At 41.5% G+C, this 12,526-nt stretch overlaps 1 protein-coding gene across 1 annotated transcript; it reads left to right on the plus strand.

The window, feature by feature from the left end:
- The first annotated feature begins 9,635 nt into the window (after window positions 1–9,635).
- Window positions 9,636–10,330, plus strand: LOC108035543 (ATP synthase-coupling factor 6, mitochondrial). The gene is made up of 2 exons (XM_017111212.3): window positions 9,636–9,989; window positions 10,050–10,330. The coding sequence occupies exons 1-2, from the start codon at window positions 9,694–9,696 to the stop codon at window positions 10,231–10,233; spliced, it is 480 nt and encodes a 159-aa protein (XP_016966701.1). The 5' UTR covers window positions 9,636–9,693; the 3' UTR covers window positions 10,234–10,330.
- The last annotated feature ends 2,196 nt before the right edge of the window (window positions 10,331–12,526 follow it).

Here is a 12,526-nt window from a genome sequence, read left to right on the forward strand (position 1 = left end):
CTCTTCCCTTGGCAAACAAGCCGTAAAAGGCCGGGCATAAATTGGGCAAATTTTCCTTTGGCAGTGTCAAGACTTTTAATTGCAACAAAATAATTATGGCGCCCTCGGGCAAATTGCAAATTGGAAATTGCAACTCGAAGCGGCGCCAAAAAGAGGATGCTAAGCAGACTCCAGCTGCACCGACCGAAACACTCGCCAAATTAAAAGCAAATGAAACAAAAGACAAACAATAGTAGTGAACAATAGAAAGTGGCAAGTTGGGATGGGAATGATGCAGATACCTTAGAAACAAACTTTTGGAGGAAAATCTGGCGGTATTCAGAAATGCAGAAAGAATATTTGAACATTGTTTACACATTTTTAAATAAGTAATAAATGAGAAACATTCATTTTATTTAATACTTTTAAATATTTAAGAACTAAGACCATTGTACAAACTTGAAAGGGGAAAAGTATATAAGAACTATTACTCAAAGTAAAATTTCTTTCAATAAAGTAAAATTTATTCTAAAGTCTAAACTATATTTTATTTTTATTCGTATAACTATTAAAAAATGCAGTATTATTCAATCTTCTGCCATTTTTTTACTTTTAAGTATTATTTTCCGTGTGCCGAGAAAAGGGCTCTTTTAGTACCAAATAGCTTTAAACATCTTGTCGAAGTCTTAAAGGCCCCGCTGCCAAATAAAATGGCAATGACTGGAGTTTACGAGCCAAGTTGCGTGCTCCGAAAAGTGTGCGGCAATTTTTAGAGCGCATTTGGGTAAAAAGTCCGCAGCAAACCATTTAGCAGTTAGTTTTGGGCTTTAGCCATTTGCAGTTGTTGCTCGGCTTGCTTTATGCCAGCCTTTGATACGGATTTTGTTGCCGTTAGAGAAGTCTTTTTATGACTGCACCAAGTGTGCTGAAAGTTTGGCCACGACCAAGGATCCCCATCCCCATGCCCCGCATCCGAGCCGAGTTCCCCTTTAAAACAATGGGCCAAGAGCTCGGTTTCGTTTGTACCACCAGTGCGTGACGCATTCCGGCTGCACTTGAAACTTGAGATTTCCCCCGAAATTTTCACCCCTCAATTTTCCTCCCCCTCTCAGTTTTCCCTGCGGCAGGCTGTTCTGTATCTGGCCAAGCTGCAAAGTGTTAGATAAAGTTTCGGCGCCACTTTGTTGACTTGCCAGACCAAAATGTGTGCTTAACTCCCAGGCTCCTCATCCTGCGTCCTTGCCGCAGAAAAGTTATCGAAATGAAGATCGGTTGTGCTCGCAGCTGTATCGTGCCGAGTGGAACTTGATTTCGAGTGCATTTGATAAAGTTTATTAAACTCTTAAGTGCTGCGGATGGCCAACCAGTCTTCGTCCGGATAAAGTGCATTAAAGAGCACAACTCTAACTGGTTTAGTGACACAAATTGGTTAAGATAAAGTCATTGTTTTCAGATTTTCTTTTGCTATCTAATTTTTATTGGGGAGAAAAGTGCTGGCTTAGTGAGCCAACTTTAGCAGAATTAATTAAATTTTATTAAAAGTAAAATAACAACATAATATTGAACCATTTGGTAACCAAATATAAATCGAAAAATATATTTACATATTTTGTTTCTTATAATAGTAGGTTTCTTTTCCAAAAAAAGCAATTTCTTACTAAATCCATTATGAGTACCATAACAAAAACCCCAATTATTCCAATAAACTTTTCCGTCTAATCCTATCCCCCATAACACCATTAATATTGCTTGTATTGATCCACTTATTTCTCATATTCCCCATAAAAACGACACAAGAGGCGTCTCAAATTAAATAAATTACGTGATCTTATTAAAAGCGTCTGGCTAGGCTGAATAGATGTCCTATGGCCTAGACACAGTCCAAATGTGAGTTTATTTCCAGCCGCCTAAACGTAACTAAGATTAACTGTTGCGCGGCAAACTCGAATGCCAAATGCTGCACCTGTGAATTGGAGGCAGGTGGCAAAAAGCTGCACGTGTCCAGGAGTCAGACACTGAATAGAGATGGGAGCTGGGAAATATGTAGGAACTGGGTAGTGCTAGTGGGACCGGGACCGGGACCCCAAAATAGATGGAGTGAAAGTAGGAGTTGGGGGCTGGAAAATTAAGTGCCGCACAAGCAGCTGGAAATTTATATCAAAAAGTTAACGCAACGCGCAACCGCACCCAAAATCGAGACTAGTCCGAGTCCATTTAAAAGGAAGCCTTCTGTTGCCTGTTATTTCCTGGTACGACACTATAAGAAAATTTGCTTAAAAGTAGTTTAAAATTTATTTAAAAGTGGCCAAAAGTATGCAACAAAATATTATGATTAAAAATGGATTTCATTGCATACTTTTAGACACTTTTTCAAAAGATTTATTTTGAACATTTCTTGTTATAAAACTCTAACCTGTAGGCTTTTTTCCGTGTGCATAAAACACCCCTCCTCCAGCAAGGATCCTTTCTTGGCGCGTGTATAAATCTTGCGCCGGTTTTATTTGGCTTAATGACCAGACGTGCACGGCTCCATAATTTACAGGGGGTGGGTGGAAGTTCGCTTTCATGTAGATGAGCCACCGGCAGACAAAGTAGGCAAAGACTGGGCTCCGCTTCTTGGCCCGGCCATTTGTATCCCTGTATCCTTGTATCCCCGTATCCGGAGCTGTGTCTGTGCGCTACTTGAGGCAACATGTTGCGCTTTTACTGCCCCGGACTGTTTCGCAGGAGGGGAAGTGGCTACTTTGTCTTACTTTGCGCTACTTTGTTGCGGCTTTTAATAGAAATCCTTTGCCCCCGATTCCGAGGCGGAGCTCTCGCTCACCTGAACGCCGCGCTGATTATCTCCACGGCCCCCAATGGTAATTACCCGGGGACAGAAGCGACTGTCCTGGGGAGAAATCATAAGAAATGCCCATCGCCCTGCTTTGAGTAAATCTCATAATTTATTTAATTGTATTTTAGTGTGTGCAATAAATTTATATTAGTGTCCCCGGCAATTCCTGCGCCCGCATATGGCCAACCGCAAAATGAGCGGAGGTGGAAGGGGATGGGGAAGTGGAAGATACAATGAGGACACCAAGCGTAACAATATAATAGAGGCCTACCCCCGAGTCATGTGTGTGTGCGAGTGCGAACAATGACTGACCAAATATTGACATAAATGTCAAACTCAAATTAGAGCTCAGGGTCAAGGGTCGACCCTCCGCCGGCGCAGCCACCAGCAGTCCCCCGAACAAAAGATGCAAGTTGCCAAATCCAGCCGGTTTCGGGTTCGTGGCCGGGCTCTATGCTCTCTGCCCTAATCCTAAACAAACAGGGGAAAACGGAACTCAACAGAACAGCACAGAACAGACACTTCACCCATTATGCAATAAAACAATATCGAGAGGGAGGGGATATTAAGGGTACACTGAGAAATTAGATTTATGTCAGATCCAAAAAAAAGGTCATTTAATTTTTCTTTCTTTACCATACATTACAGGTATGCATTTAATTTAAAAATGCCATTTTTAGGGTTTATAATTTTTTTATTTTGTCTGTCAATAAGTATAATATATTAAGCTAAAATAAATTAAACCATATTAACTAAAATGCAAATGGGCACGCAACCGAGTTATAAGTTTATCATAAAGTTTATGGATAATAGTGTTTCAAAAACCCTTTTAAAAATAAAAGTAAAAATCGAATCGCTTGTGGAAACTGTTAGTTATTTATTTCAGTGCACAGCTCTCTAGAGATATATTGAAGATTACGGTCGGCAGCATATTGGAATTGTTTGATAAACAAATGCCAGGCCGGGGAGTCCGGGCCCAGTGCATTGGATTAGCGTTAAGTACTCCTCTGCGGGGGCGACTGGGTGGCGGTCGTAAACTAGCTGACTGGAAATGAGCAAATTGCACGCTAATGCAAGGCATTATGCTCCTGGATCGTACGCAATATCCTTCGCCCCCTCTATTTGCCTTGGGTGGTGGCTTTTGTTCGGTTTTTGGCCCGAAGTCGTTTGGCTGGCGAGCTGCGTTATTTCACCTTTAATCCGCACTTAGAGCAGAGCACACAGATGGCGGGGGCACCACGAACACCACTCAACCACCAAGCCGCCGCCACCCCCACTTCAACCACCGCTGCAAATGCATTCCATTCATTATGCACCACATCGGGTCCGCTCCCTTTGAATCCGCTGCCACATTGCCATTGATGTGGATGCGAGACGGTGGACTTGTTTATTTCACGGCATGATGCCTCTGGTCCTCCTGCGTTTTTCAGGGGTGGCTAAAAGGTATTGGGTTCAAGGTTCAATACTGCCGCTTGAGCCGAGAACAATGGAATTTATCCCGCAGAAGTGGCTGCTGATCGAGGGGGTGTTCTGCGTATGGCCTTAATGGGATACCAGCTAAATGGGTTACAGAGTCGCTACTTATTTCCATCCCCCGCATTTGTATCACATTAATTGGTTGTACTTGTGGCTAGTATTTGTGATACTTAATTGCCTAGTATCTACATGGAAATATAGAATGATAAACTTTATCTTAAAGATTTTATGGTTATTTTCCTTGTTAAATGGAGGTCTGCGATTAAAAAATAATAATATGTGAATTTCAATTTTTTGGTTATAGTGAAGGATATTTTCATCATTAGTAACGGACTTAATTTAATTCCTAATTCCCCAAATGGATATTGCAATATCCTCCTAGAAGAGATGCCACTTCTTCTTCTGTGTGTTAGTGTGCTGATAAATTTTCCCTTTAGTAAACTGCCTAATGTGGAAGCAAAACAATCGCCCATCAACTGAACGTAAATATTTTATCAACGCAATAATTAGCAGAAATTACAGATTAATGAATATATAATCGCAAGTTCACTAGTCACTGGTCGAAAATGTTGCAACCAGACGGGAGATGCGGAAAGCTGTTTAGGTCTTTCAAAACAGAGTAAAGGGAGTTGGATAAAATTGACAGGTTGACTGCATGACTGCGGCCCAAATTCTTCGCCTGAGCTGCATATTTACTTGAAATAATAGCCAGGGCAAATTAATTGAGTTACATTATGCATTAGTGCGTCTCTCTGTGCGTGGACATAGCGCAAAACCCAAAAACAGCAGCAGCAACAATACAATGCATCAGTTGGCAAGTGAAGCCGAAATATTTCACAGCCATCCGAGCTGCTTGAACGGTCGAAATGCAATTGGAATTACAACGCTCGCCGCAGAGGGGACACACAGATACTCACACAGATACACAAAGATACACGCCCGCACTCGGCCACTAACTGACATGCTAAATATTGCATACATCTTGTGCATTGTGTCCGTGTGGCAAATAATTATGGCATTAATATTCCTATGCAAATATATGCACAGTGCTTTGTTCGCCGTATCTCGGCATCCGTGAGATGCAATCCGCCTGTTCGGTTTTGACGGCGGGGTTAGCAGGGTGGGCGGGGTGAGCAGGCCATGTGTTCATTAATACAATTATGACCGCAACAGGCGTGGGGCATAAACACAGACCAATCACCATATCCAAAGAGAAAGGGCATCGGCAAAATGTATACTTAAAAAAATACTTGAATCAAAGAGTTTAAGAATGGGAGTACATATTTATAATTGTTATTTATAATCTTTACACCACTTAACCTTTAACTTAAATATTTAAAAAAATTTTAATGAAGGGTTGATTGAGTTTTATAGAAAATAGTATGGCTTACAATGATACAATGGTATCTAAAAGAATGCTACATACGATTTAAGTCCCTTACTGCCTACTTTTACACACATTTAAAAAAGATATCAAAACGTATTATTATAAAAGAGCGGGTTTCTAGCTTGTTCTCTACTTATAATTTTTTTGCTTAATCTTTTTTTATAAAATTTTAATTACTGATTCCGTATTTTTCCCTTAGTATTTTTAATCGCTAGCTTACTGTATTTTATTCCCGTGCATGCATTAGACACCAGCTTGTTTCTTTCGCCACGGAAACAGGAATGTAATCCCCATTAGTGAGTTTTGTTTAATCGCATCAGCCAGCCGAAAATCCAAATCAACGCCAGCTGCAGCTGCCGATGCCGCCTCCTCGGGGCAGGCCGAACTGTATAATCAAGCAGGTACAGACTGTTAATGGATCTAATACCCCATAACCCCATATCCCGCATTCCAGATCCCGATCCCCTTACCTAGCCACCCCGGCTCACCCCATCGCGGCAAAGACCACCCAACTAAGCACAGATTTGGTTCGCTCTAATGAGCTCTGCGTGCAGCTTAAGGGCAACTCCAGCTCGGCTGCTTCTATTTGCGGCACTTTGGCAATATGTGGCTAAAATTACTTGCAACTGCCAGCGGCGGGGTGCAGATACATCACCACCAGATGCATTTTAATTGGAATACCGAAGCGGCGAATAATAGCGGTCTACGGCAAAAAGTAATGGTACACACAAAAAGGCGGCGACTGCCCAATTAGAAGCCTATTAGTGGTAACCACCGCCCAAACACCACCTCCTTCCAATCGCAACTGCTCCATTGTTGCTGCAAATATTGCAACACGAATTGGCGAGCGCCCAGAGCTAGGCAACAAATTATGCCGAATGGCTAATGAATAAATATCTGCAACTGGCACAGCACTTCCCCTCGCCAGATAGTTCCTTTCCATCCTTTGAGATGCACTGGGGAAAGTTGATGTTCAAATTCTTAACAAGATTGATGTATTAAGAAAGTATCAAAAACAAGTGTCTGTATAGCTAAATGTTTAAAGAATTACAAGTACTAATAAGAATAAAGCTAAGTGTTTAACATTTAATTTATTTTAATATTCTTAGTGATCTAAATCGATTTTTTTCAGGTGTGTTCACATATTTTTCATTACAAAAAAGTGGTTTTCAGCACAATACTTTTTACGTATGCCTTCACATTTAAAATTGGTAAAATATCCCTTTTTATTATAATTAACATTCAAGTAAGTGATATAATTTAACTTTAATTTTCCTCTTCTTGTTTATCCTGAATTTAAAAAGAGGATCTATCATTTGTATTTACTGCCGCGTTGCTGGCGCTGAAGCTGCACTTGTGAGAGCGCTGCGAAAAGCGCAAACACAGGCAAAAAGCGCGGGAAATGCAGTTTTGTATCTCTGTATATCTCAGTATATCTCCGCACATCCGTGTGTACTTTGTGGCATGCCACATAAACTTGACGCCGCTGCGCTGCTGCGTGATATTTTAGCATTGAGCAGCTCTCCATCCCACTCACTCCATCGCCGGTGGGATATTTAAATCCTTTCTGCTACGCAGGGATGCTCGTTGCCGAGGCAAGGACTCGGCGCTGTTGGCTTTTGTATGCGCATTAATGCAACGACTCTCATGTTTATTCACACACAAATTTGCAGCGAATACAACGCACAGAAACAGTGCGGTGATAGCGGGATACATTTGCAGCCGGAATCTCCCCCGCAATCCCTGGGATACGGGGCTTCCAGGACTCGGATACACTCGCACTTGGCTGGAGCAATCTGCTGGCAAATGCGCTTTACATTTTGCACACGCTAATACAATTTAATGGTCGCATTAATTTGGCGCATCTGTTGCATTTTAAAACACGCACACACAGAGCTGCGTGTGTACTCCCCCACACAGATACACAAGCACAATGATACATGGTCACAGACACAGATACAGATACAGATGCGCGTTCGAGGAGCGGCAGGCAACCGCAGGATACTTTGCTCACTTTGTTGTCGGCGGGGGAGGTTAAAGCATTTGCCAACTGCAAATAAAGTTGCGCTGAGCTAAATATTAATTCTAACCAAGTTAGGGGAAACTACTTTAATGGCGGGGGCGTGGCAGCCGCACAACTGCTTAATCCTTAGCTGTAGTCGGAATGAAGATTGAGATACATGCGCTGCTCGGGCGCAGACAAAAAGGTCCTGATGTATACCACCAGGCAATAACAGTTCCACATCTTCTTGTTTTCACCAATGAGCTGCTTAAGCAGGGACTTTACAGTGCACTGAGAGATATAGCTACTTGTAGATACAGCAGTAGGAAATAATTTAAAATTGAAAGCTATTCGAATAAAAGTGAATGAATACACATCTTTATTCTCAGGCAAAGTATATAACTAGAATTTAATTAAATAAATAAATATTAAATACAAATCGTTAATAAGTAAATACTTGCTTGGTATTAGTTTATACATTTCAAACCAATTCTTATTAAAATGAATATTTTTTATATTTTTATACTTTTTTTCATATTTAACGTAATAACTTTTGACCATTACTTCGAAACTTATTTATATATTTCGTATGACTAACGCATTAAAATATTCTTCGCCTGGGAGTGCAGTAAAAAATAATTTTATTTTGAGAAAAATTAAAATTTAAATTAGCAATTTGTCGGAGCCAAAACACGAAATGGAGAAATCCCCCTCCATCGCAGTCGCTAATGCGGGGCAACTTTGTTATTGCTGCCAATTAGGTTGGCATTCTGTTTGTGCCAATGTTTGCATATTATTTCTGCCCAATTTGCATTGATGCAATATTGTCCATGTCCCGCGACACACTTCCCTCTTGCTCATGGCCGCGTCAAATGCAGAGAATGTCAAAATTTAAATATTGAAAGTGACGTTGGGGCAGCCGGGAAAACCCGGAAAACCCAGGGAAAACGCCGCTCGCGTTGCGGGCGTGGCACTAAGCGGATAAGCGCTTGTTAAATTTTTAATGCGTTGCATAATTTTTAGTTCATCGTGGATATTCTGCACCAAATACGTATATATATATAGAGAATGTGTTTGCCATATTTTAATTCGAATGCGGATGCGAAAAGCAGCGTGAGTGCTGCCGGCTGCATTTGAAATGAGCCGCATGTGGCGATGGCCGATTAAGCCTGGCTTAGAAGCGGCACATTCCTCATTTCGCACTCGACAATGATCCATTTATTTGCACTGCCAGCGGGGGAGGTGATGCAAATTTATATTAATTATAAATTTCGCAGCCATGTCTTCTCATCAATTATCAGAGTTTGCCCGCCGGCTCACTTCGCTTTTCTCCACCGCTCTACTCGGTGCTGCATTTAAATTTTTCCCCAGCAAAGTCCTTGATAAACATTTTTCAATTAATTTTTATTTGCTGCCGACGACATTTCTTTGTCGACACACGCGCATACATTTATGTATGTTGCTGCCGTGCAGCAACAGCAACAGCAGCAGCAACTCGACGGCAGCAACATCATCGCCTTTATGTGTTCCACGTATTTCTTTAACGGATTTCCACTTGTCTCGCTTTTTGAGAAAAACTTGTCGAGATGGCACACGCATTGTCAGGCCCACTCCCACACAGGCATGGCGATAAGGCGAGACAGACAGAAACAGAAAGAAAATCTTACACGCTCGGGAATAAAAGAGAATGGGCAGCAACGACCCGTGAAAAACTCGACCTGGAGAGAGGGAGCACTTGAGTGTGATAGCCAAAATTGGGGGTTTGATAAACGCAACAGATACTCAAGAAACAATTTTAAAATGCTTCTAGGTATCAGTATTTAAAACATACCAGTGGATGGTAAGAAGTAACTAGACAGTATTTTAAATTAATTTTTGAGTGTGGTATGTAGAAATATTTTAAACAATATATGCCACATTTTGTATCATATCACCCTTGAGTAGGGAACCTCAGAGTCTTATTTCACTGGACTAGAGTAGTATCGAATCAGCTCAGTGAACAAACACATTAAAATGTTCTCCCGAGTTCTGAAGCCAACTCTAGTTCTAAGCAGGAGTGTGACCACTTCCGCATCCCTGCGCTACAAGGATCCCATTTACCATATTTTCCTGGACAAGGTGCGTGAGTACCGCCTGAAGAGTCCCACCGGAAAGCCCATAGATCCTGGTCCGGAATACGAGGCGGAACTGAAGGAGTCCCTGGAGCGCCTGGCTCTGCAATACGGTGGTGGTGAGGGCGTGGATATGCTGGCTTTTCCCAAATTCAAGTTGCCCGACATAGACATTGATCCCATTTCGGTTTTGGACTTGTAAGTTTTCATTTTATTTTATTCAAAAAAAGGTAGTTAAAATATTTAATATTTCTCAAGACCTGAGAACCAACCGAAGCCCGAGAAAAAAGATTCCAAAACAGGGGATGACGAAAAGAAAGATCAGCAAGTTAAGGCCAAAGATGATAAGAAAACCAAGACAGGTGATAAAGAAGTGAAAGGCAAGGGCGATAAGAAGGCAAATGAATCAAAGGGCAAGGACGATAAGGACAAGAAAAAGTAGAGCCCAAAAAGAAAATATTTATTAAAAATTATTATTGAACATGTAGCAACTTTTTTCTTAAAAAAATAATATAATAAATAAAAAAATATAACATTCATTGTGAATCTTGAAAATATCCCAAAATGTCTGCCTTACATGTGCCACCCACTTGTAACTGTTCCAGGATATAATCAGAAAAGGACGCGCCGAAATATTTATTAAGCACATACATGCATAAGCAGCCCCCACACACACATGCACATGCTCTCACCATGTTAAGTAATTCCTTAAATAACACAACAGGTCGCCGCCATTGGCATGGCCTTGTCCCCCTCCTTGGTCCTTCGTCCTTATCCCCCCTCCCCCTTTGCTGAATTTCCTGTAACTGACGCTGAGTGGCAGACACACAGATACTCACATAAGCAAATTGAATTTAATGCTTTCTGCCGTCGCTCTTGATAAAAAGAGCGAACAGGACGAGTGCGGGAGCGAGACGAACAAATCGAGAGACGTCGCGAAGGAAATAAAAGCCAAACGCACAAATAAATACGCACAAGTACATAAATTTAAATTATTTTCGTGGCCTGGCCTCGCTTTCATTTATGCTTTTTTATTTTATTATGCCCTGCGAAGCTCGAAGGATTCAAGGATCCAAGGATCCAAGGATCCGGCATTTGACTACGGACCAGACGTCCTGGCACACTTTCTGAATGACCTAAGAGTACCGCGCCGTGCGGCAGTATCTGTACCCCAGATGGAGCTGTATCTGAATCTGTATCTGGTACCGTTTGCTGTTAATCTGTAGCTGTATCTGTAGCTGTGCGTCCTGTAACTGTGGCAGCGCATCTTCAGCTGTCTCCTAGCGAACTATGCGGCCGCATCGGGCAAACAACTACGCACAAACACGGCCAAGACGTCCTTGGTCCTTGCGTAAGGCATGTTAACTGGGATTTGACAGCTCGTAAATAATATTTCGCCTGTTTGTTGGCTCGGCACAACGAGAGCAACGTCTTGCACAAGGCCGGAACCAAGACAGTGGGCTGAGACGAGGAAATATTTTTTTAAGATTTTTATCTTGATAATGTATTATAAAAACTGATACTTAAAGAAAGAGAATGCTTCTCAGGGATGCTAAAGAAATCATCAAGGTTTCATATATTTTATAAATATATTTAAGTGTTTTGGAATATACAAAATAGAGATAAAGGAAGTATAATCATTCTTAAGATAATTATTTTTTCTATATATCTATATATATTTTTTAGGAGTAGCTAAAGTTGTAGCTCTAAGTTTGTAAGATTTATAAAAACTCAAATATTTTTAGTCAGATCTAGTCTATGCTCCTCTAATTTCCACTGCCTTAGATTAATTTATCGACTTTTCACCCACTGTGGCTCATTTGAAGGCAGCCATGTGAAAAGGAGAAACGCATTTCATTTTTAAGCTTTCTCCTCCTTGGCTCTGCTTGTTAAACAATCTTTTTACATGACATATGTGGGCAGGGCGGTGGTTGCTTCATCCGAGGAGTCAGAGTCAGATTCGGATGAGATGCGGTGGCTGTCCCGGCATGTCCCGATTTTTTGGGGCCCAAGCTGCCACCGCCACTCTCATTATGCGCACTCTCCTCGTTGCCGACTTATTAAATTTTCATAAGGCGCGGGGGCTCGTAAAAGTAAGACTCGGCCGCATTTAAGCGCAAGTGGATTAAAATTAAAGCGACTTCGAGGAGAGCGACTTCAAAGGCGGTGGACATAATTAAAGCCATGAAAACTGTCCGCAATTCGATTGCCAAAAACTGAATTAAACCAGGGAACTCGACCATCCAAGAAATAAGACAAGTTGCGAAACAGAAAAGTGGGCGGGAAACCTCAGGAGATGGAGGAGGAACTCCGCTCAACCGGAAGAAGATGATGGCGATGACGAGGCGGTGAGAGATAGCTAAGGTCGCTTTTCCGCTTTTCCCACCCACATACACCAACACCCACACGACTGTGGCTTAGATATAGGAATGTATATATATATCTTTTTACCAGGCGAGGCCTGTGGCTGTGCTGAAAGTGAAGCATCTTGTGCAATGTAAACGAAACGTAGCCGATAAAAATAATACGAGAGGCAATTTCGATTTATTGACAGGTGCTCGACTTTATTGAAACGTTTAACTTGAAAACCGATTCGAGCGCCGGCGGAGTGCACTTCATTCTAAATTTATACCTATAGATATATGTATGAAATGCTCACATCACATGCAAAATTGTGCAAAACCATAAAAATTATGTGAATTTCGTTGTGATTTATCGCTGTGAGCCTGGGCGGT

This window comes from Drosophila biarmipes, chromosome 3L, assembly GCF_025231255.1.
Source record: "Drosophila biarmipes strain raj3 chromosome 3L, RU_DBia_V1.1, whole genome shotgun sequence".
In the NCBI taxonomy this organism is placed as follows: domain Eukaryota; kingdom Metazoa; phylum Arthropoda; class Insecta; order Diptera; family Drosophilidae; genus Drosophila; species Drosophila biarmipes.

Bases quoted from the DNA above. Each gene is read 5' to 3' on its own strand.
- LOC108035543 (XM_017111212.3), top strand. From the start codon at position 9,694: ATGTTCTCCCGAGTTCTGAAGCCAACTCTAGTTCTAAGCAGGAGTGTG. The intron at 9,990-10,049 runs GTAAGTTTTCAT...ATATTTCTCAAG, and splicing joins CCCATTTCGGTTTTGGACTT to ACCTGAGAACCAACCGAAGC.